The 22,610-nt window shown below is 45.3% G+C and overlaps 1 protein-coding gene across 3 annotated transcripts in view; it reads left to right on the top strand.

Moving 5' to 3' along the window:
* roraa (RAR-related orphan receptor A, paralog a) overlaps positions 1 to 18,046 on the top strand; it is a 592,276-nt gene extending 574,230 nt beyond the window's left edge. For 2 of the 3 annotated variants that reach the window (XM_059640145.1, XM_048520928.2), the window contains 4 exons: positions 751 to 858; positions 6,608 to 6,718; positions 13,811 to 13,923; positions 15,593 to 18,046. In XM_059640145.1, the coding sequence (XP_059496128.1) occupies positions 751 to 858; positions 6,608 to 6,718; positions 13,811 to 13,923; positions 15,593 to 15,757 (497 nt within the window). In that variant the 3' untranslated portion in view covers positions 15,758 to 18,046. The remainder of the gene's footprint in view (positions 1 to 750; positions 859 to 6,607; positions 6,719 to 13,810; positions 13,924 to 15,592) is intronic. The other variant, XM_059640146.1, reaches the window with a different exon arrangement.
* The last annotated feature ends 4,564 nt before the right edge of the window (positions 18,047 to 22,610 follow it).

Below are 22,610 nucleotides of genomic sequence, written 5' to 3'. Positions count from 1 at the left end.
AAGGTTAATAAGATAACATGAAGATTAGGCTGATGGGTAACCAAACCTAACCCTTACAGGCTATTCAGCTAATAGATTCCACACCAACCCTCCAAAGAGCATCTAACCCAGACCTACCCCATCCCTGTAACCTGGCAGTTCTCAGGGCTAACCCACCCAACCCACGCATCTTTGGACTTTGAGCGGAATCCCACACAGACACAGAGAAAATGTGCAAACTCCACACAGACGGTCACCCGAGGGTGGAATCGAACCTGGGTCCCTGGAGCGGTGAGGCTAACCACTGAGCCACTCTGCTGCCTGACACTGTTTAGAGTTAGGCCATCGGTAGTGTCGAGTTTAGGATTAGGTGCTTGGGTTAGCTCAGTTAGCTGGATGTCTGGTTTGCGAATGCAGAATATTCCCTACAGCGTGAATTCAATCCCCCACTGGCTGAGGTTAGCATGAAGGATACTCCTCCAACTCTCCCCTTGCCTGAGGCCTGGTGACAGGTTAAATTACCACCAGTCGTCTCTGTCTCTCTCTCTCTCTCTCTCTCTCTCTAATGAGAGCATGCTCCTGTGATCTGGTAAGATGACTAGGAGTTTGCCTGAGACATTAGTGTTTGGGTGAAGTTGATCAGTTTAAGTGAAGATGCGTATGAAACAGTCCATCTGATGCATAAACAATTTGACCTGTTCTTTTTTGCTGTGAGTTCCAACAAAGACCTCAATGACTCATGAATTTATGAAATATTCTCCACGCTCACAGGTTCTTTAGAAGTTGTGTTTGTCCGAATGTGTCGAGCCTTTGACCCGCAGAATAACACGGTTTATTTTGATGGCAAATATGCTGGTCCCGATATCTTCAAATCACTAGGTAAGGTATAATTATCTTTGACTCTTCCAGAACAAATCAATTCTTTTAAATTCTTCTTATATTCTAATCCTTTCAGCATTTTGTATGTTCAAAATCACACAGAGCACTTCTAATTTTCAGTGTTCCATGTTAGTCAAATATCTCCACTTGTGGGACAATCTGGGATGAGACATTGTAATTTTAGGAGAAGGGGTGGGTAACAAATTTAACACAGAAATGAGGAGGAATCATTTCTCTCAAAGGGTTGTGAGTCTGTAGGTTTCAGCGCACTGGAGTCTGATGGACGCTGGGACGTTGGGTAGATTTAAGGAGGAAAGATTTGTAATGAGTAATGGGTTGGAGAGTTATGGCGGAGTGGAGAGGTAAGTGGAGTTGAAGCCCTCATGAGATCAGCCACAATCAAAAACTAATGGCAGAGCAGGCTCAAGGCCTACTCCTGCTTCACCATGAGTTCTTATGTATCACCTAGCTGAATAACTCCTCTCTGAACGTGAATACCCCTGCCTCCATTCCCCCATCCCCGACTGCCCATTCACTCACTCACTCATTCATTGACCCACCCAGTCATTGAAAAGCTCAAAATCTGTAAGAACATACCCAAATATGACAAGCCAATGTTATGGAAACAGGGTGCACCCTCCCTCTTTGACAGTCTTTTCATGACTTTCCCATCTTCTCCGTGGATGACCACTCTGAGCCATCCTTGCTTCCAAAGTCCCAGCTGAATGTATAGGCTGTAGACATTTTCATTGGTGCTAACAATACTACATCATCATCATCATCAGTGGTCCCTCACAGATGGGGATGACTCTCTTCCACCTCTCAGGGTGAGTCCGTAGGTGGCTGTACAGATCAATGGGGCTACTGCAGGCTCTGTTACACTTGGGACAGGAAGTAGTCGTGGGGAAGTGAAGTGGAGTGGGTGGGGTGGGAAGTGGGGTGGGTGGGGCTGGAAGTGGTCATGGGGAAGTGGGGTGGGTGGGGCAGCAAGTGGTCATGGGGGAAGTGGAGTGGGTGGGGCAGGAAGTGTTTGTGGGGAAGTGGGGTGGGTGGGGCAGGAAGTGGTTGTGAGGAAGGGGTGGGTGGGGCATGAGGTGGTCGTGGGGACGGGGGTAGGTGGAGCAGGAGGTGTTCACAGGCAAGGGGGCTATGTGGGGCAGGGAGGTGTGGGGGCATCGGTCCGACTTCTGCTTTCTCCTGATGACAAGCCTCGAGGTGCTCAACGCCTTCCCGGATTCTCCTCCCCCTCCACTCTGGACGGTGTTGGGGCCAGTGATTCCCAGGTGTCTGTGGGAATGCTGCACTTCACCAGTGAGGCCTTGGGGGTGTCACTACAACGTTTCCTCTGGCCCCCTGGGGCTCACATGCTGTTTCGGAGCTGGGAGTAGAGCACCTGCTCAGGGAGTCTCATGTTGGCCTTGCACACAACGTGCCCATTGCAGCTGATCGGGGGGGGTCAGTGCCTCAGAACTGGGGATGTTGGCCTGGTCGAGGACACTGGGGCTGGTGAGCCTGTCTTCCCAGGGGATTCACAGGGTCTTGTGCAGGCAGCGTTGTTGTTACAGCTCCAGCACATTGAGGTGCCTGCTATAGACAGCCCATGCCGCAGAACCCTATAAGAGGGTAGGAATCAGACTCTGTAAGCCATGAGCTTGGTGTCAGACCTGATATTGTCCTCAGACACACTTTTCCTCAGGCGGGGCTAAAGGCTGTGCTAGCACACTGGAGGTGGTACTGGATCTCTTCATCAATAACAATACACACAGCCAACAAGAAGATCTGGATCCAGACTTCCTGAGCAAGGAAAAACTCTGTCTCCAATGGTGCTGCAATTATCTCTAATATTCACCTGGCAAAGTTCCTTAAGTGAAAGACATGAGGTTTGTTGCAATGTGAAAACACTATTAATATATAACTGGTTCACCAATCTCAAAGGAATATCTGTAGGTTCAAGTGTATTATAGTGCAGAGATAGTAGGAACTGCAGATGCTGCAGAATCCGAAATAACAAGGTGTAGAGCTGAATAACTCCCGAAACGTCAGCCTTCCTGCTACTCTGATGCTGCCTGACCTGCTGCATTAATCCAGCTCTACACCTTGTTATCTCTGTATTATAGTGCAACCTTGCAGGACAGAAGCCACTGTAACTGGTGGAAAGAGCCAATGAATTTTTCTCTCTGACGGTTATGGGTTGAAGTGAAAATTAAGTGTGACCAGTTTAAAGGCAGTTTCTACTGATTGCAACAGAGTTTTCCCAGGAGCTCAGGGCAGGCATGAGAAATAAATGCCTCTCTAAAGTACCAAGGCCAAGCCACAGGCCCCATTTTAACAGTTATTTTAAATCTGGGTGTGCGATATTCGTCAACAATTTCAGTATTTGTAACTCAGTAGCTAATCCGATTACACCACTTGTAATCAAAGTGACTATGTGGCAAGCATCTGAGGAACTTTGTGCATCATGGTTTTTCCAAGGCACCTCTGTTCCCATCAGTTTTCGGACTGTAGCTACGTGGCAGTGAGTCTGTAACTCTGATGAACCCATGGGACCGGTACCAGGTAGGAGCAATGGAAAGTGAAAGGCTAGTCTTTGCATTGCGGAAAGGGATTCACTTGAGCACTTACAGTAATGCCAATGTTGTCAGGCCAATGAAAACTTTAACGAAGCAAGTACTTTATCTGGGCTATTCGTGGTACTGTCATCTCCCTTGCTGACTGGCAAATTCCACATGAGCGTTCGCTTTCAGGAGAATGGGATGACCTGGGTAGACAATTGCCAAATGTTATGATGTGACATGTAAGCACTTAAGGCCATGAGATAATATGTGTTCAGGGCGGTGGGAAAGGATGGGATGGGGGAAAGCAGAGGGCTTTAACATGCAGCTTCAGACACACTCAGGTTATCTAACAGAAGCCTGGATTAGTCTGGCAGGCAGGTAAGCGATGGAAGGACCACATCCACAACAGAACCTTTCTTGCCATTTCGTCCCACAGCCCCATTCCTCTCACTAAGGCACTACCATTCTGTACACTCCTGCTGCACACATTGAAGAACACTTAACCATGTCTTCAGTAACCCAGTGACTAGCTTCACAATTGCCCTCACGTTTACATGGCTCTCGTTCTAGCTTTCCCTTGGTGTAGTGGTAGAGCTATTTCCTGTTGTCATGACCACAGAGGCTAGCAGATTTTTTTAAACAGTTTGTTCATGGGAGGTGGGGATTGGCCAACATTTATTGCCTGCCCCTAATTGCCCAGGAGAAACCACATTGCTGTCTGTCTGGAGTCACGTGTAGGCCAGACAGGGTAAGGACTGCAGATTTCCCTCCCTGAAGAACATCAGTGAACCAAATGGGTTTTTACAGCAATAGGCAGTGTTCACATCTACAGCATTAGACATGTTTATTTACATTCCAAATGTTTTTTTAATTAAGTTCAAATTTAACATTTCCCCAGAACAGTTATCCAGGGCTTTGGACCGCTAGTCCTGTAATATTGTCACTAAACTGCCACTTGTCCATATATTTTCCTCAGAGATGCAAGAAAGTCTTTGGGTTGCCACATGACAGCTGAGCATTAATAGAACATGAATCTCTTCTGATTGAATGAGTGAGCTAATGTGCTTTGATAGGCTTCACACAAATGGCAAGGATTCCTTATGGGTCTGTGGGTCTGTGCAGTAAATGTGAGTACGCCCTGTATCTGACTAGCTTCACTGGGACCAAGTAGAGGCCTTCGCAAACATAGTCCCAATTGCTTGGGAGAGACAACGTGTGAAATCATGCAGGTGCCACCAGCAGGTCCCGGGATGGAGGCAGAGATAAATAAATTCAAGTGATGCTTTGTCATTTTCTCTAACGGGGGTGGGGTTGGGGGGGAGCAGGTCTTCTTCCTGAAGATGTCACTGTTGAAAGTATGATCCTGCCGAGACTCTGGTTTTCTTTATATTGAGGAAGCTGATTCCCTTGGTGGTCTATCCTGGTGACGAACGTTGTCTCTTTCATGCTGCAGCTCTGTGATAGGTCCCTTTATCTTGTGTCGCTGCAGAGGAGATATTAGCTGTTGTCGGATGCGGCGATCATACACAATCTGACCTGCCCCACCCACGCTGATGTGATGGTCAAGAAGGCATAGCAACACTTTGACTGCCTCAGGAGGCTAAGGAAATTCAGCATGTCTATAAAGACTCTTACCAATATATACAGGTGCACCACAGAAAGCATTCTACCTGGATGCTACACAGCAGGGTATAGGTAACTACAGAGAGCTGTGAACGCCGCCCAGTCTATCTCACAAACCAGCCTTCTATCCATTGGCTCCATCCATATTTCCCACTGCATTGGGAATGCAACTGACAGCATCAAATATCCCTCTCTTCCAACCTCTTCTAATGGGCAGAAAATACAAAAGCTTAAATACATGTCCCAACAGATTCAAGACTAGCATCTACCCCGCTGTTATCACACTTCTAAATGGACCTCTTAAATTTTAATGTGGATCTCGCTCTTTATGCACCTTCTCTGCAGCCTAACGTTGTATTCCTCGCTCTGTTCTAGTATCTGAATGCACTTTGTATGGCCAGATCTTCCTGTACTGCACGCAGAACAAAACTTTTCACTGTACCGAGGTACATGTGGCAATAATAAATCAAATCAAATCAATGCTGCTGGACAGATTGATGCAATGTGGCCGCTCGCCTTATTCCAATTCCCTTGCAAACCTTCTCACTTTCCACCCACCATCACTCACCCTGCTCCCTCCCTCTCGTTTGTAGCGAGCCTTGAGAAAGAGGGGCCGATGTTAGGCAAGGCAGTGAGCAGAGAGGCAGTCACGGTTCGGAGGCTAGAAGCAGGGAGACAGGCTGAGAGCTAGAAGGGAGGATGTGAAGGTCCAGAGATGGAAACAATGGACGGGAGTGTTGGGAGTAGGAGGTGGAAAGTGTTGGAGCGAGGGAAGTGAGACGGGGGAGGAAGTGCCAAACAAGATCCATTGGAAAGGGGGATCAATGAGTGCGAGGGTTGAGGAAGAATGTGGCAAAGCAATAGTTTGATATTAAAAGATGAACCGCACACAATAGCTACACAGAAACACAAGTGGAGGCCGCATTGAAATGGAAATGCACAATTGAAATGTATTTACTGTTGGAGATACCTGCGTAGTAAATTAGAAACAACTTAGGCACAAAAAGACTGAGAGAGGAAAAGCGACAAAAATAGCAAATTAATTTTTAAAAATTGACTTTTTAAAATTTCCAACAACAACACAGAAATGAGATTTTACCCTTTCTAGGTCATAGAGTTTACGTGACGAGTTACCAAATTGATAAAAGATACTTATACCGTTTAGTCGCGGATTTAACATTACTCAGAGAATTTAATTAATTGAAACATGAGGAGAGGCAAAGAGTGAGTTGTCATTTGTGTGAAGAAAATCATGTAGTGTCATAATAAATCAGTGGATTAGTCGTGAGTGTTGGAGTTGCTGGCCCACGCGCATTCCAGCCACGTGGATGTGTCGTGAATGAGAACAGGTCTACATACCACTATGTAGCTTGAAGTAGGCTCTCCTCCCTTCAGAGAGCCTCCCAGTCTTTAGACAGTATCTTAGCTATGGGTTTCTGTGTTACTATGTGTGGCATTCTGTTTTCAGGCCATGACTGAAGTTCAAATGTTTACACCAACTACATGTTCTTTCAGGCAGGCGTTGATTTTGCTGTGTGTTTCACTTGTTCTAACATCCATTCTCCTGGCAGGCTGTGACGACTTGATCAACTCCATCTTTGAATTCAGTAAAAGTTTGTGCATGTTGCAACTCGTGGAGGACGAGATTGCCCTGTTTTCTGCGTACGTGCTGATCTCTGCAGGTGAGCTCCATGTTACACATCAACGTAAGAATCAGGAGCAGAGATCGGCCCTGAGGCCTACACGGCCATTCAATCATGGCCGTTTGTGTTTAGAATTTCATGTTCCTGTCTACTCCTGATAGCCCTCAATTCCCCTGCCCTCCCTCAGCCTGAAACCATATTCAGTGACAGCACCTCCATCGCCTTCAGAGGGAGATCGTTTCTGAGGCAACGCCCTCTGGGAGAGAAAAAGAAATTCCCTCAGCTCTCCGGAGAAATTCCCTCATAGAATCACAGAATTGTACAGCTCAGAAACAGACTTTTCAGTCTAACATGCCCATTTCGACCAGTTATCCTAAATTATTTTAGTCCCATTTTCCAGAATTTGGCCCATATCCCTCTGAACGCTTCCTATTTATGTCTCCGCTCAGGTGCCTTTTTAATGTTGCAGTTGCACCAGCCTCCACCACCCCCTCTGGCAGCTCATTCCATACATGGACCATGTTCTGTTTGAAAATGTTGCTCCTCGGGTCCCTTTTAAATCTTTCCCCTCTCACCTTAAACCTGTGCTGTCTAGTTTTGGACTACTCTGGGAAAACAACATTGGCTAGTCACCCTATGCACGCCCCTCATGATTTTATAAACCTCTTCTCCGTAACCCTTCAGCCTCTGACACGCCTCCTTAAAGGGTGACCACCCAATTTCCCTTCTCACCCACAAGAGGAAACATAATTTCAATATCTACCTTGTCAGGACCATTCAGGATCTTACACCCTTCGATCAAGTCACCCCTTGCTCTTCTAAACACCAGTGGAAACAAGCCCAGTTTGTCCAACCTTTACTCGTAAGACAATCCACTCATTCCAAGAAGTGTGGGCAGCACGGTGGCTCAGTGGTTAGCATTAATGCCTGTCAGAGCCAGGGTCCCGGGTTCGATTCCACCCTCGGGTGACTGTCTGTCTAGAGTTTGCACATTCTCCCCGTGTCTGTCTGGGTTTCCTCCCACAATCCAAAGATGTGCAGGCTAAGGTGGATTGGCCAGGCTAAATTGCCCGTAGTGTCCAGGGATGTGCAAATGTGGGTGGGGAAATGCAGAGTTATAGGATTGGGGATAACAAGGTGTAGATCTGGATGAACACAGCAGGTCAAGCAGCGTCAGAGGAGCAGGAAAGCTGACATTTCGGGCCTAGACCCTTGTCCAGAAATGAAATGTTCAGAAATGTTATCTCAGATTCTCCAGCATCGGCAGTTCCTACTATCTCTTCTAGGATTGGGGAGTGGGTCTGGGTGGGGATGCTCTCTGGAGAGTCATTGTGGACCTGTTGGGCTGAATGGCCTGTTTCCACACTGTAGGGATTCTATGAATCGCTCCAGTAAACTGCCTCTAATGTATTTAACAAGGTGTAGATACTGCTTTTCCTGCTGTATTCATCCAGCTTCACACGTATTATCTCAGATTCTCCAGCATCGGCAGTTCCTACTGTCTCTGATGTATTTATACCTTTCCTTAAATAAGGAAGCCAAAAATATCCACAGTATTCAAGATGTGATCTCACCAATGTTCTGCATAAAATCCTTACTCTTTTTATGTTCAGTTCTCTCATAGTAAAGGATAGTGTTTCATTCACCATCTTAGTGACTTGGTGTACCTGCGCCCTAACTTAATGGGACTCATGCACAAGATCACCTATCTCCCTCTGCAGCTTGGAACTTTGAAGTTGTTCTCCATTTAAATAATATGCTGCTTTTTCCTTCTTCCTTTCTAAGTCAGCAACATCACATTGTCCCACGTTATACTTTGTCTGCCACTCACCTGCCCGCTGCCTCCTAGTGTTGTCTTCACAATCTGCTCTGCTGCCTTTGCTTGTGTCGTCTGCAAATTTTACCCTCACTTCCATCATCGGTGTCATTCAGTTTTAAAGTTATGTCATCCTGAGGCACTAGCACAGAGCCCTGAGGGACCCTAAACGTTTCATCATACCAATCAAAAAGACTCATACGTGCATGTATTCTGTTTTCTACCAGCCTGCCAATCTTCTATTCGTGCTTGTTTTTCATCCTTACACCATGAGCTTATACCTTCTGCCATAAACGTTTATGCAGTACCTTGTGAAATGCTTCACAGATGCGTCCACACCCTTTGCTCACCATGAATATTCCACCTTCAGAGAACTCCAGTAAGTTGGTTAAACATGATTTCCTTTTCACAAAATCATGCAGACTCTGCCTGATTACACAGGATTCTCTTAGTGCAAAACTATGACTTCCTTAATGATTGATTCTTTCATCATTCCCCAACAAATGACTACAATAAGTAGTAAGCTCTCATTCAGTTACTTTGGTCCAGGCATTTCATCCTATTACATCTCTGCCATCGATCCTCCTTCATGCTTTGTGCACTGTTTAGTGATTCAATTGATCTGTGTTTGCTATTTTGAGTCTGTTTATTATGGACGATCACCATACATGAATGATTAAATTTGGGTGTGGATTCAGAGTGAAGGTAAGCAAATTGTGCAAAAGAGGTCAAAGCATGGATGGGACATTTTGAAGCTCTGCACATATGAAAACACCTGTCATTGTTGTACAGTCAAGTATATATGTCAAGTATGCAATTCTTTGCCAAATGTGAATTTTTGCAAGGTGCAATCCTGACTAGAGATTGGCAATGCCAATTCATGGCTATTCTGATCAACGAACAGTCCTCTCGGTTACTGGAAAATTTGGCAGTGCCATGAATTCTGTGCCTGGTTCTCTGAAAACACAATCATTCATGTGAGACCGATACACAAATTTATTAACCTGAACACTGGATACATCACCAACCGTGCCACACTTACGCTCGTTCCTTTCATTTTTCCTGTTTCTCCACTTGAAGTGGACACATGGCAACATATAAACCTGTAGTTCCTTGTTTTTTTCACACAAATCTTGACTGTGGTAAGATTGACAACTCCCATCTTTAAAGTAGCCAGTCTTTTAAGTGGAAGGCAATGGTATAGTGGGTCAGTAAGCTAGAGTAACTCGATTAATGTCCTGGGAGCAGGGTTTCAAATTCTACCTAAGCAGAGGGTGAAATTTGAACTCAGTAAAAAGCTAACTCAATATTGTGTGTATAAACACTGTTGAGCGATGTCTAAAAGTCCCAACGTGTGCTTTAGGGAAGGAAATCTGCTGTCCTTACCCATTCTGACCTACATGTGACAGCAATGTGGTTCACTCTTAACAATAAATGTTGACTCAGTTAGCAAAACCATAAATGAATGAATGAAAATTTCTAAGCAATTTTACAAGGAACTTAACCATAGAGATCGTAGTTAATCAAAAGCTTGGTTAGAGATGTAGGTTTCACAGTGTATCTTAAAGGAGGGAACAGGGGTAGACAGTTATTGAAGTTTCGCAAGTGAACTCTAAAACTTAAGGCCTGTGTTGCTGAAGGCACCAATTGCAGAAACTGTTGAAAATTGAGGGATTAGAATTAGAGAAGACCAGAGATCTTGCCAAGTTCTGTGGGGTGGACAGAGTTACAGAGCTCGAGAGAGCCAGTGCCAGGGAACGATTTAAAATAAAGATGGGAGTTTTAAAATTAATGTGTTCCTTGACTGGGAAAGGACAGCAGAATGTGACTGCAGCACTGGTTGTTCAAATAAGCAACAAAGTGGAGAATTTGGTGCAAGTGGGAATTTGGCACGGAGGGAGAGAAGCTGTATTCTGAGCATTTTATTAAAATGTTATTTCCTTGCGTTGGTCTGTATTTTGCTTTGGTCCCTTTAAGTGAGAAAGATGCAACTCACTGTTACTTTACAAAATGAATTACTCGAACGAGCCAAACTAATTAATTCATTACATCATTGACTTAATTTAAACAAATAACAAATTAATAAGACGAATAAATAAACATGCCTAGACGGATATCATGATGTGTTGTGTCTGCAGTATAAGGAATGCTGATTAGGCCTCGATAGCTCTATCTGTAGAGGCAAAAACACTGCAGATGCTGGAATCCAAGGTAGATAAACAGGAGGCTGGAAGAACACAGCAAGCCAGGCAGCCTCTGGAGGAAAGGAGCAGTCAATGTTTCGGGTATTACCCTTCTTCAGGGCTGGATGTGGGGATCTGGGGAGCTGCAGGTAAAGAGGCAGGTGTAAGGGGTGGAGATGGAGTGGTGGTGATAGGTGGTCACTGGTGGCAGGAATGTCCCTGGTTGATTGATGTGAGGATGAATCCATACGGAAGGTGGATTGGACTAGAAGAGGTGGGGCTGGAAGGGGAGGCAGGGAATGATGGCAAGGTTATCTGAAATTGGAGAACTCAGTGTTGATTTGCGTCACCACAGTTCTGCTTTCACCCCATTCCCCCAACCACCCTTTTTCTGCAGCTTCCCCTACCCTTACATCCAGTCCTGACGAAGGGTTGACTGCTCCTATTGTCCAGATGCTGCCTGGCTCGCTGTGTTCTCCCAGCCTCCTGTTTGTCTACTCTATTTGTGGTATCTTGCAGCTCGAACAACGCCAGCTCAGAGTTACTGATGCTACTTGCATCAGGCAGAGGGAGAACCACCTGGACATTTTATTCAAGGGGGCAGTCACTCCTTGGATTAAGCAGAACTTCTGAGTTAGACAATGGCCAAGGAGTTCAAGGTGTGAATGTGAGTCAAGCAGATAAGGGCATCTAAAACATAATGATCGTAGAATCCCTACAATGTGGAAGTAGGACATTCAGCCCATCAAGTCCACACCAACCCACCTCGGTCCAACACTCCCACACCCTGTAACTCTGTATTTCCCATGGCTAATCCACCCAGCTTGCACATCCTTGGACAATATGGGGCAATTTAGCATGGCCACTCCATCTAACCTACACATCTTTGGACTGCGGGAGGAAACCTGAGCACCCAGAGAAAACCCACACAGACACAGGGAGAACGTGCAAACTTCACACAGACGGTCGCGCAAGAGTGGAATTAAACCGAGGCCCCTGGCGTTGTGAGGCACTAATGCTAACCACTCTGCATGGATGAGAACAAGAACTGTAGACTGGGTGGGCAAACTGACTGAGGTGCAGGAAGCCATTCGAGTGGAACGAGTGAAAATGTACCCAGTCATCATGAGGAGAGTATATTAAGTTGAATGGATGCAGTTCTATTCAGCTGTGATCAGAGCTTCAAAAGCTGCGTTATTGTCCCTTGCAAGGGTTAAAGATTCCTCCTTGTAGCTCACAAAGAGGACGGCACTCTGACAAAGGTAACCAAAGAGATCAGGGCTGTAAAGCGGCAGGATCATGCGGGAAGAGCAGATTGCTCTGATGTGAATTCGGAGTGGAAATGGCAGGATCCAATTGACATGGCCCACGTAGGAGACTGTGACACTCGGAATGATGTTTTGCTGAGAGAATTTGAGGATTAGTGTCCAACATTAAAAGCAACAGCTCAAACATTCCCTGAGCGATGTGCACTGTGCAAGGGTAGACAGATTTACTAGTTAGCTGTGTGGGTGAAGGCAGGCTGTGGAAGGTAGGTGTCAGTACTGGGGAAAGATTGACAGGTACCTTTGGGAGATGTTAGAGGAAGTTAATATAGTCATGTGGGCAGTGGTGTGGCTCAGTGGTTAGCACAGCTGCCTCACAGCGCTGTAGACTCGGGCTCATTTCCAGCCGTGGTTGTCTGTCTGTGTGGAGTTTGCATGTTCTCCCTGTGTCTGCGTGGGTTTCCTCCCACAGCCTGAAGATATGTAGGCTTCGGTGGATTTGACATGCTAAATTGTCGAGGGATGCGCAGGCAAGGTGGGTTAGCTGTGGAAAATGCAGGCTTATGGGAAGGGGCTGGGCCTGAGTGGGCTGCTCTTTGGAAGACTGAATGGCCTATTTCTGCACTCTGTGGGTTCGATGTCAAGAAGGATGAGAGCAAATGTTACCATGTAGTCACATAGGATGTAATTTTGATGGAAGCTTTTTTTGGGCCTATGCTAAGGGCAACGACAGGGTAGTGTGGATTATAGAGATTGCATGTGGACTGAGTACAAACTGGGTGTTACGTAACAGTTGGGTGCAGTAAACGTTTTACATCCCAGTGGGAATGCACTGGTTAGGGATTTACAGAGATTAAATGTTAGATCCAAGTTAGGGATGGACATGGCCCGGATTGGGTGTTAATACAGAAGGGATACCGACTCCATTTGGATTACATACAGATTGGACATAAGGTAGGCTGGGTGCAGAGTGTGCCTGAGGTACAGGAAGGCAACACACTGCGACCACACTGGAGTTTTGATACAGATTTGACGCAGCCTGGATGTTACATATGGGCATGATGTAAGCCAATGCCTTTGTTTTAATTAATTCGTGGGATGTGGACATCATGGACTGGCCAGCATTTTATTGCTTGTCTCTTGTTGCCCTTGATTTCACAGCATTTGGTGCAGTGGAGTGGCTTTCCATGCCATTTCAGTAAAGAGGCTGTGGGCCTGGAGTCACATGTAGGCCAGACCAGGTAAGGATGGCAGATAACAAAGTGTGGAGCTGGATGAACACAGCAGGCCAAGCAGCATCTCAGGAGCACAAAAGCTGACGTTTCGGGCCTAGACCCTTCATCAGAGAGTAGTTTCTTTCCTGAGAGGGCATCAGTGAACCAGGCAGAAAAAAAAGGCAACGGTTTCATGGTTAGTGGTAGACTCTTAATTCTAGACTTTTTTGTTCATTAAATTTAAATTCCACCACCTGCAGTGACAGGATTTGAACCCCAGAACACAAGCTAAATTTCTAGATGAATGGCCTAGAGATAATGCGACAAGGCCATCACTCCCCCATAACAAATCTTGAGTAATGCTGGGGAACCAGCACTTGCTGCTTGTTTATTAAGGACTGGTGCTATGTATTAGTTATAGCATCACTGCCAGTTTCGTGAGGATGCGGGCTGTGGGCTGATATCTGGGTGCTGAGTTTCCGAACGCAGATTGTGGTATCCCTAGGAAATGGGAATCACCACGACTGCTTCCTCAATTCTGTGTGTCAGGACATGCTCTGTATAATCACTCAGCGACAGCAACTCGTGAATATAACTCATGAGAAGCCACTGGCTCACTGCTGTGTTCATTGTGTCGTTGCTTCCCCACCCAGATCGTCTGTGGCTTCAGGAGAAAATAAAAGTTGAGAAACTGCAACAGAGGATTCAATTAACACTCCAGCATATTTTGCAGAAACATCACAGAGAGGATGGCATTCTGACAAAGGTAACTAAAGAGTTCAGGGCTGGAACACGGCAGGGACATGAAGGAAGAGCAGGGGAGCGGGAACGCTAGATTGCTCTGGGGTAGATTCAATGGGCCGAATGGCTTCCATCTGTTCTTCAATTAAATGATTCACTTTCAGAACACTGTTGACTCCGGGTCACACAGAGACATAGAGATGTACGGCGCAGAAACAGACCCTTCAGACTAACACATCCACGCTGACCAGATATCCTAAATTAATCCAGTCCCAGTTGCCAGCATTTGGCCCATATCCCTCTAAACCCTTCCTATTCATATACCCATCCAGATACCTTTTAAATGTTGTAATTGTACCTGCCTCCACCACTTCCTCTGGCAGCTCATTCCATACAGGCACCCATTAGGTCCCTATTAAATCTTTCCCCTCTCACCTTAAACCTATTCCCCTCTAGACTCCCCTACCCTGGGGAAAAGACCTTGGCTATTCACCCTAACCATGCCCCTCATGATTTTATAAACCTCTATAAGGTCACTCCTCAGCCTCCGACACTTCAGGGAAAACAGCACCAGCCTTTTCGGCCTCTCCCTACAAATCACACCCTCCAATCCTGGCCATATCTTCGTAAATCTTTTCTGAATTCTTTGAAGTTTCTCAGCATCCCTTTTATAGCAGGGAGACCAGAACTGCAGATAACGAGGCGTAGAGCTGGATGAACACAGCAGGCCAAGCAGCATCATTGGAGCAGGAAGGCTGACGTTTCGGGCCTAGACCCTTCTTGGCCTAGGCCCGAAACGTCAAGCTTTCCTGCTGCTATGATGCTGCTTGGCCTGCTGTGTTCATCCAGCTCTACACCTTGTCATCTCAGATTCTCCAGCATCTACAATTCCTACTATCTCTGAGACCAGAACTGCACACAGTTTCCCAAAAGTGGCCGAACAAATGCCCCGTACAGCCGCAACATGACCTCCCAGCTCCTATACTCAATGCAATGAACAATATCTTAAAATCTGGACACAGTGAACATGAAAAGTAGAATAGATAGCTGCTGTAATTGTATGTTACTGTCCCACCAGGTCCATGAGGACCATAAGAACGAGTTCCATACCTCGCACCTAGCTTAATAAATCGTATAATTATAGAAAGAGCCTATGTCAGTCATAGAGCCATACAGCATAGACTCTTCGGTCCAACCAGCCCATGCCAAACCAAACTAGTCCCACCTGCCTGTTCCTTGCCCTATTCATGCACTTCTCCAAATGTCTTTTAAATGTTGTATTTGTACCTGCATCTGCTATTTCCTCAGGAAGTTCATACCACACACAAACCACCCTGTGTGTAAAAAAATTTACCCCTCATGTCTTTTTAAAATCTCTCTCCCCTCACCTTAAAAATGTGCCCCCTAACCTGCAAATCCCCTACCCTAGGGAAAAGACAATTAGCGTTAACTCTATTTATACCAACCCACTGCCTTTTCACCAGAGACCAGCAATATTTTCTTCTTCACGTAGTCATCCAGTTCCTTTTTAAATGTAACAATTAAAGCTGTACGGAGACAATTGATGGGGACTAGCGCTTGGTCCTATCAGGAGGATCAGTGAGAATCCTCTGTAGTTTTATTTGCGTTTGTCCATTGCCAGTTTGCAAAATGTTTGCTAATTGTTTTTACCTTGTTCTTCTTCCTTTTCCCAGCTGTTATCTAAAGTGTCTACATTACGAACACTGTGTAATCGACACATTGAGAAACTGTCCTCATTCAAAGCAATACACCCGGACATTGTGCGGGTCCATTTCCCTCCGTTGTATAAGGAGCTCTTCAGCTCTGAGTTTGAGCAGATGATGCCAACGGATGGTTAAGTATTGTCATCAGAGGAGCTCGGAACCCCAGAAGTACCTGCATCAAAAAATTGAAGATATTTTGCATTTTTCCAACGCTGCACTGCAGTGGCCCAGGAGATTAACAAACACGACATATTTCTTGGGTGAGGTGTTTAATAGGATGGGGCAGGGGATGAATTAATATTAGTTTCTTCGTGAAAGTTGAACTTGTTTTTCTCATGCATTTAGTTTGTGTAGAGCACAGCGCACAGTGACATTATAATGCTGAGAAGCTAATTTAGAGCAAATCTTTTACAGGGTATATAGAGTAAATACAGTGAACATAACAGTTATTATCAGTATATCATTTTTAAACTTGATGTGCTGTGAGACGAAATATGAATCTGCAATTTAAGCACTTTTTTCCCAATTTGTACATGATATGTTGTATTTATTAGTTCTGTTAATAGGACGTGCACAAGAAATACAAGTTTAACAGTTGAGTATATGGAGGGAGGTTTGGAGTTTTAGATGCTGCTGTTAGGTTGATGTTTGTTTATAGTAGGAATGCCCACGTACTTAGTTTGATTTACAAACACACACCAATTTCCATAGTCTGTGCGGCTGATTAATGTGTCATTGATTCAGATTAAGAATGGTACGGTGAAGGGTAATAGAATCAAAATGATCTATAAAATATGAAGCCTTGTCTGGACCACTTTAGAGAGAGTTCTATTTTTATAACCCTGGTATGAATATTAGGAAGCACTTAAAATATTCCTGCAATAAAAGAGACGTGATTTGTGCAAGACAATGTTTTTTGTAAGGCAAGCCAACAATAGAAAGAAGTGTTATTTTCTAAGAGCTTGGTGTTATTTTCTTGTGAGAATATGTCTGGTCTAGTGAAATCTTTTTGATTAATGTGCCACAGTGTAAGTGTGTTTCTGCTAATGAGCAACACAAGTCTTTTTAATCTTGAAATGGAGGTTTCCTTGTGAAACAACATTCCAAAAGAAACGCAAAAATGTAGAAATGTCTAAAGTAAGTGTTTGTGTGTGCGTGCGTGTCTCTGTGTGTGTGTGTGTGTGTGTGTGTGTGTGTGTGTGTGTGTGTGTGTGTGTGTGTGTGTGTGTGTGTGTGTGTGTGAATGATCAGTCTGTATCACTGTTGCTTTTTGCACATTAACTTCATTCCTTGGTAGTGCAATATGTACAAAGAGTACTTGCTAGTGTACATTTAACCCCTCAGGGAAGAAAAAAAAACCTGTTTGTACAGTCTCTTATTCTGCTAAGGGCTGTTGAGTAGTTCATTTTGTGTGTCTGTGTGTGAGGCAGTCAGTCTGGCTCTAATCCTGGAGTGAGTCTGGATTCAGGAGTCAGGCCACTGTTTGTTTGAAATGCTCCAAAACATGTTGATTGTGTAACGCTCCTGGCAATTGCTGTTACTGTGAAAGACAATCCAGAATTCTGATTAAATGATAAGAATCCGAGGAAGAAAAATCTTGAAGGTCCGACAGAAATCAGATAGAGGGTTTGAACTTATTTTAGCTCAGGGATAATTTAGATTATAATGAAGGTGTGGAATGGTCAGTATTTCTTGTAACAGTAAACACAGCAAAGGCATTCAGGCCCTTAGAAGTTGCAAACTGAATCAACGATAATGTTGCCTACCATAATGTTTGGAGGCAATTTATTGGGCAGTGTCTGGAAGCCACTAGAGTTATTAAGGACAGTTACAATTTTGTTTTTTATAGAGGGAGAGCTGTTAGCGAAGGCTTCTATGGAATATTGGGTGAATCCTAGATTTACAATCTTGGCAATCAAAGCACTTGATCTACCGTTTTAACCATTTACTGATGCATGTTAAATGAGAGCACATGTAGGTCTCTAGCTCCCTCACATTCATCAACACTACACCAGCTCAAACAGCATTCTGGTATTTTCCATCTCCCTGAGCCCAGGAAACCGATGAAATCGGCATTTCCAAATTGGGATGGAGTGCAGTAAAAGATCCAATCTGGCACTTGGGAAAGGAGGGAAGAGTTGAATCAGTGTGGAGAATCAATTTGCATCTTGGGTCCATCTGTTACCCCTTCCCGGAACAGAGGAACCAGACCCTGGAGATAAATATAACTGGTTGACACGGAGACAACAGCCCCTGTAGAAAAGGAGTCTAGTCACCACCTTCAACTCTATCTCCATAGTGGAGTGAGTACCATCAGGTCCACACCAATCCTCAGAAGAGCATCCCACCCAGACTCACCACCTACCCTGTCCTGGTTACCTGCATCTCCCATGGCTAATCCATCAGACCTGCGCATCTTTGGACTGTGGGAGGAAACCAGAGCACCCGGAGGAAACCCACACAGACACAGGGAGAATGTGCAAACTCAAATCAACACAGACAGTTGCCCGAAGGTGGAATCAAACGTGGATCCCTGGCGCTGTGAGGCACCAGTGCTAACCACTGAGCCGCAATGCCACCCGACTTGGCGCTTAACCCCACATCTAATTTTTTTTTGTAACAGTCCCATTCCTCTGTCCATCTGCAAAAGTTGTTTTGTTCTTTCAACTGCCTACAGCAGCTCACAGCGAATAGTATTCCTGAATTCTACAAAGCAATCTGGAACTTTGGCAACCCATTATTCGTTAAAAGCCATATTCTTTTAATTACTGTTTCTGTTTCTCTGCTATTCCTGGGGCTTTAGTTCAATTTCCTGGCCCATTAAGTTATAGTTACACACAGTCACAATGAGTGATCGACACAAGCCCAAGCCTGCAGTTCAAAGTTTGCCCCTCTAGCTTCCCAAAAGTGACCCTAATAAGAAGACGTTCTCGATGAGGGCAGTCCATCTTGTCATGGGTTGAACAGAATTCTGTTCCGCAAAAAACACCGGAGACTAGACCGTGCGATTTATTCAAGACGGAGTTAGTTGGAATTTTGATGAATGAGAATTAGCGAGGGCAGAAAAGAGCATGGAGTTGAGACCGCAGCTAAATCAACCATGACCTGGGGAAGCAGACTCAAAGGAAGGATTGGCCTACTCCAGCCCTAAGTGCTGTGTTTCCATAGTAACCAGAGAGTCTAGCGCCTTTGATACAAGGGCCAGAAAAGGAAGGAACAGCTGAGAAAAATACTGCAAGCAAACATAGGCTTATGCAGACCATTGCTCCAACCAGCCCAGGCTGACAATGTTCCCAAACTAAACTAGTTCCACATGCCTGTGCTCGCTCGACATTCCTCCAAACCCTTCTATTTCATGTCATTATCTAACTGCCTTTTAAACATTGTAACTGTACCCACATCCACCACTTCCTCTAAACGTTCTTTCCACACGTAAAAAAAAGTTGCCCCAAATGTCTTTTTAAAATCTTTCTCCTCTCACCTTAAATATATGCCCCTAGTTTTGAACTCCCCCACCCCAGGGAAAAAGCCATTGCTATTCATCTTATTTATACCCCTCATGATTTTGCAAACCTCTATAAGCTCACCCGTCAACTTTCTACACTGCTGTGACAAAGATCCCAGCCTATCCAGGCTGTCCTCCCAACACAAACCTCATTCCCAGCAACATCCTGGTAAATCTCCTCTGAATGCTCTCCAATTTGAGAATATCCTTCCTGTAATGGAGACCAGAACTGGACACAGTATTCCAGAAGAGGCCTCACCAACATCCTGTACAGCCTCAACATAACGTCCCAACTCCTGTACTTAAACATCTGAGCAGTGAAGGCAAGCGTGCTAAATGCTTTCATAACCCCCCATCTACATTTGATGCAAATTTCAAAGAAATATGTACCCAAGCCCCGAAGTCTCTTTGTTCTACAACACTATCCAAGATCCTGCTTTAATATATAAGTCCTGCCCTTGTTTCATTCACCAAGTAAACAGACAGCTAATAAGCAGTTGGGCAAGCCTCCCCAGAGATATTTTTACATTCACATAAATCCTCTATACTCAACCCATTCCAGCAAGTGAGAATTCAATGCTGGACATTCACTTTACTTCATGAATTGAAGTCGATCTCTCCTTTGAGTCTGCTTCCCCAGTCAACCCATCCTCATTCTAGACAGGTGACAGTTTAACCCAAAGGTCACCCAGCCTCAGGTGAGGGGAGAGGTTGAGAAGGTAAGAGGTTGATGGTAACTTTAGCCAGTGATGGGACTTGAACCCATGCAATCACTTTGCATTGAAAGCCAGCCATTCAGCCAACTGAGCCAGCCATACATTAAAAACAATATGCTGTAGACACACAAGGACACCAGAGTTAGGAACAGGAGCTGGCCATTTGGTCCCTGAAGCCTACCTTGGTGTGGTGTGGAAAATTGGAAAGGAAGGAGCTTGCTTCTACCTCAGTCCCCCATCGAAGAAGTCAGCAGTGTACTGACAAATTGAGAACAAGCCTCCCCTGCAGTCATAAAGCACTGCCCCCCAAGTGGCAGGAGGTCCTGCTGTACAGAGCTGGCAGCTAGTCCGACAGCAGATACTGCCAGGACCACAGGGAGAGCCATAAGGGAGGCCTGATAGGACTCCAGACCCCGGAATGGAAGGGGCATGAGGCCAGGGAGGGTTTTTCCAACATTGGGTCATGAGTGGTTCAAAAGGCGATGTAGGCAGGAAGAAAGGCGAGGGACTATCTTCTGGGGAGGCACGCCCAGTGGGCAAGGAGCATCGTCCAAAGATAGAACCTGCCCCATCCTGCCACCATTTTAAAAGCAGCTGTTTCTTCGACTGGACTGGACTGGCCATGCCCATGTTTAGTGGAATGGTCAGTGAACTTTTAACAAGCTTAGCTAACCCTTCATTGCTTATTTGCAAACACTGGGCAGCTGTGGATTGCAGTGCTGTCCACAGGGGTATGACACTGGGAAAGGTGGTGGCACCCAACCTATTTTACCCTCTAAAGGCTTGTACTATCCAATGCAAGGTCATGGCTATTCCAATAGCGGCCTTGCTTCAGGTTTCCTTCCTGCCCCCGCACCATTAGTCTTAGCTCTCTTGTTGGGGGTGGCACAGTGGCTCAGTGGTTAGCACTGCAGCCTCACAGTGCCAGGGACCCGGGTTTGAATCCAGCCTCGGGCGACTGTCTGTGTGGAGTTTGCACATTCTCCCCGTGTCTGCGTGGGTTTCCTCCGGGTGCTCCGGTTTCCTCCCACAGTCCAAAGATGTGCAGGCTAGGTGGATTGGCCATGCTAAATAGCCTGTAGTGATCTGGGGTGTGTGAGTTATAGGGGAATGGGTCTGGGTGGAATCTTCAAGGGGCAGTGTGGACTTGTTGGGCCAAAGGGCCTGTTTCCACAATGTAGGGAATCTCATCTAATCTAATCTAAATTTCAATCTGAGCTGGCATTAACCTCGTCCAGACAGAAAAGAGAGGAACACTAAGCAACAACGTTACCAGCTTCCCTGTCATTGTGATCTGTACAAGAGTCCATTCAGCCTGTCACATTCTCAGTCCTGTTCCTGTACACTGCCAGTGCTCTTGTTGAGCAAATTAAGTATTGGGGAGGGGATGGGCTAGTGGTATTATTGCTGGACTGTTAATCTAGAGACCCTTTTAATGTTTTGGGGACGTGAGTTCAAATTCTGCCACAGTAGATGGTAGAATTTGAATTCAATAAGAGTTGAATGGTGACTGTGAATCTATTGCTGATTGTGGGGAAAAACCCCCATCTGGTTCACTGATGTCCTTGAGGGAAGGAAACTGCCATCCTTACCTAAGATAACAAAGTGTGGAGCTGGATGAACACAGCAGACCAAGCAACATCTTAGGAGCGCAAAAGCTGACGTTTCGGGCCTGATGAAGGGCCCAGGGCCTGAAACGTCAGCTTTTGTGCTCCTGAGATGCTGCTTGGCCTGCTGTGTTCATCCAGCTTCACATTTTATTATCTTGGAATTCTCCAGCATCTGCAGTTCCCATTATCTCTGCCATCCTTACCTGGTCTGGCCGACACGTGACTCCAGACCCGCAGCAATGTGGTTGACTCTTAACTGCCCTCTGGGCAATAAAGGCTGCCTAATAGTGCCCTCGTCCCGTGAGTGAATAAAAAAAATCATAAACCTCTGTTTCCCTCTCCACAGATGCTGCCCAACTTAATGAGTATTTCCAGAGCTTTTTCATTCTTTTTCTTTGTTTCAAGTTTTGATTGATTATTTGTTTCCCCTTCTCAAAAAAAGAACTTCTCAAAAACCCTCTCAAAAATAATAATTTCGTTCAGTCGTAAACTGCCAACTGGTTTCTGATAATTGCTGTCAAATGATGCAAATGAACAGCTGAAAATATTCTGCCTCCTTTGCAGAATGCTGTCCTGAAGAATGGCAGAATGCCAATGTAAGGGTAATGCCACATTACTGATTTTAAAAGAAGTAATGCTTCTGAGATCTGTTTAGTCTTGAATGATGTGGCGCAGTGGTATGCCCTACTTCTGGACCGGGAAGGCAGGGTTCAAATGCTATCTGCTCCAGGGATGTGTAATAACATCCCTGAGCAGGCTGATGATTAAAACATCTAAAGCTACCTAGTTTGGGGCTGTTGTAGCACTGGGGTAGTGTAACTACCTCTAGACTGGGAGGACAGGATTCAAACCCCATCTGCTCCAGAAGTGTGTAATAACATAATAAAACAATTCAATGAGAGGAGAGCTTCTGTGGTACCACCGTACCTCTGAACTAGGAAGCCTGAATTCAAGTCCCATCTGTACCAGAGGTGTTCATTATTGTCACTGGACAGACTGAATGCAAAATACAAAGGGAAAAATAAGGCAACCTCAGTTACACTGCATCTTCTGTATCACAAATCTGAATTTGTCCTTGAATTTAAACCACAGTCTCAATGTAGACAGTGGAATCCCAGTGGTAATGGCCTGTACTCAGCCACATTGGTGAAAGGTTG

Source organism: Stegostoma tigrinum, chromosome 36, assembly GCF_030684315.1.
Source record: "Stegostoma tigrinum isolate sSteTig4 chromosome 36, sSteTig4.hap1, whole genome shotgun sequence".
NCBI lineage: Eukaryota > Metazoa > Chordata > Chondrichthyes > Orectolobiformes > Stegostomatidae > Stegostoma > Stegostoma tigrinum.
Note: the sequence above shows the minus strand (reverse complement) of the source record. Positions and strands in the feature narration are given on the sequence as shown.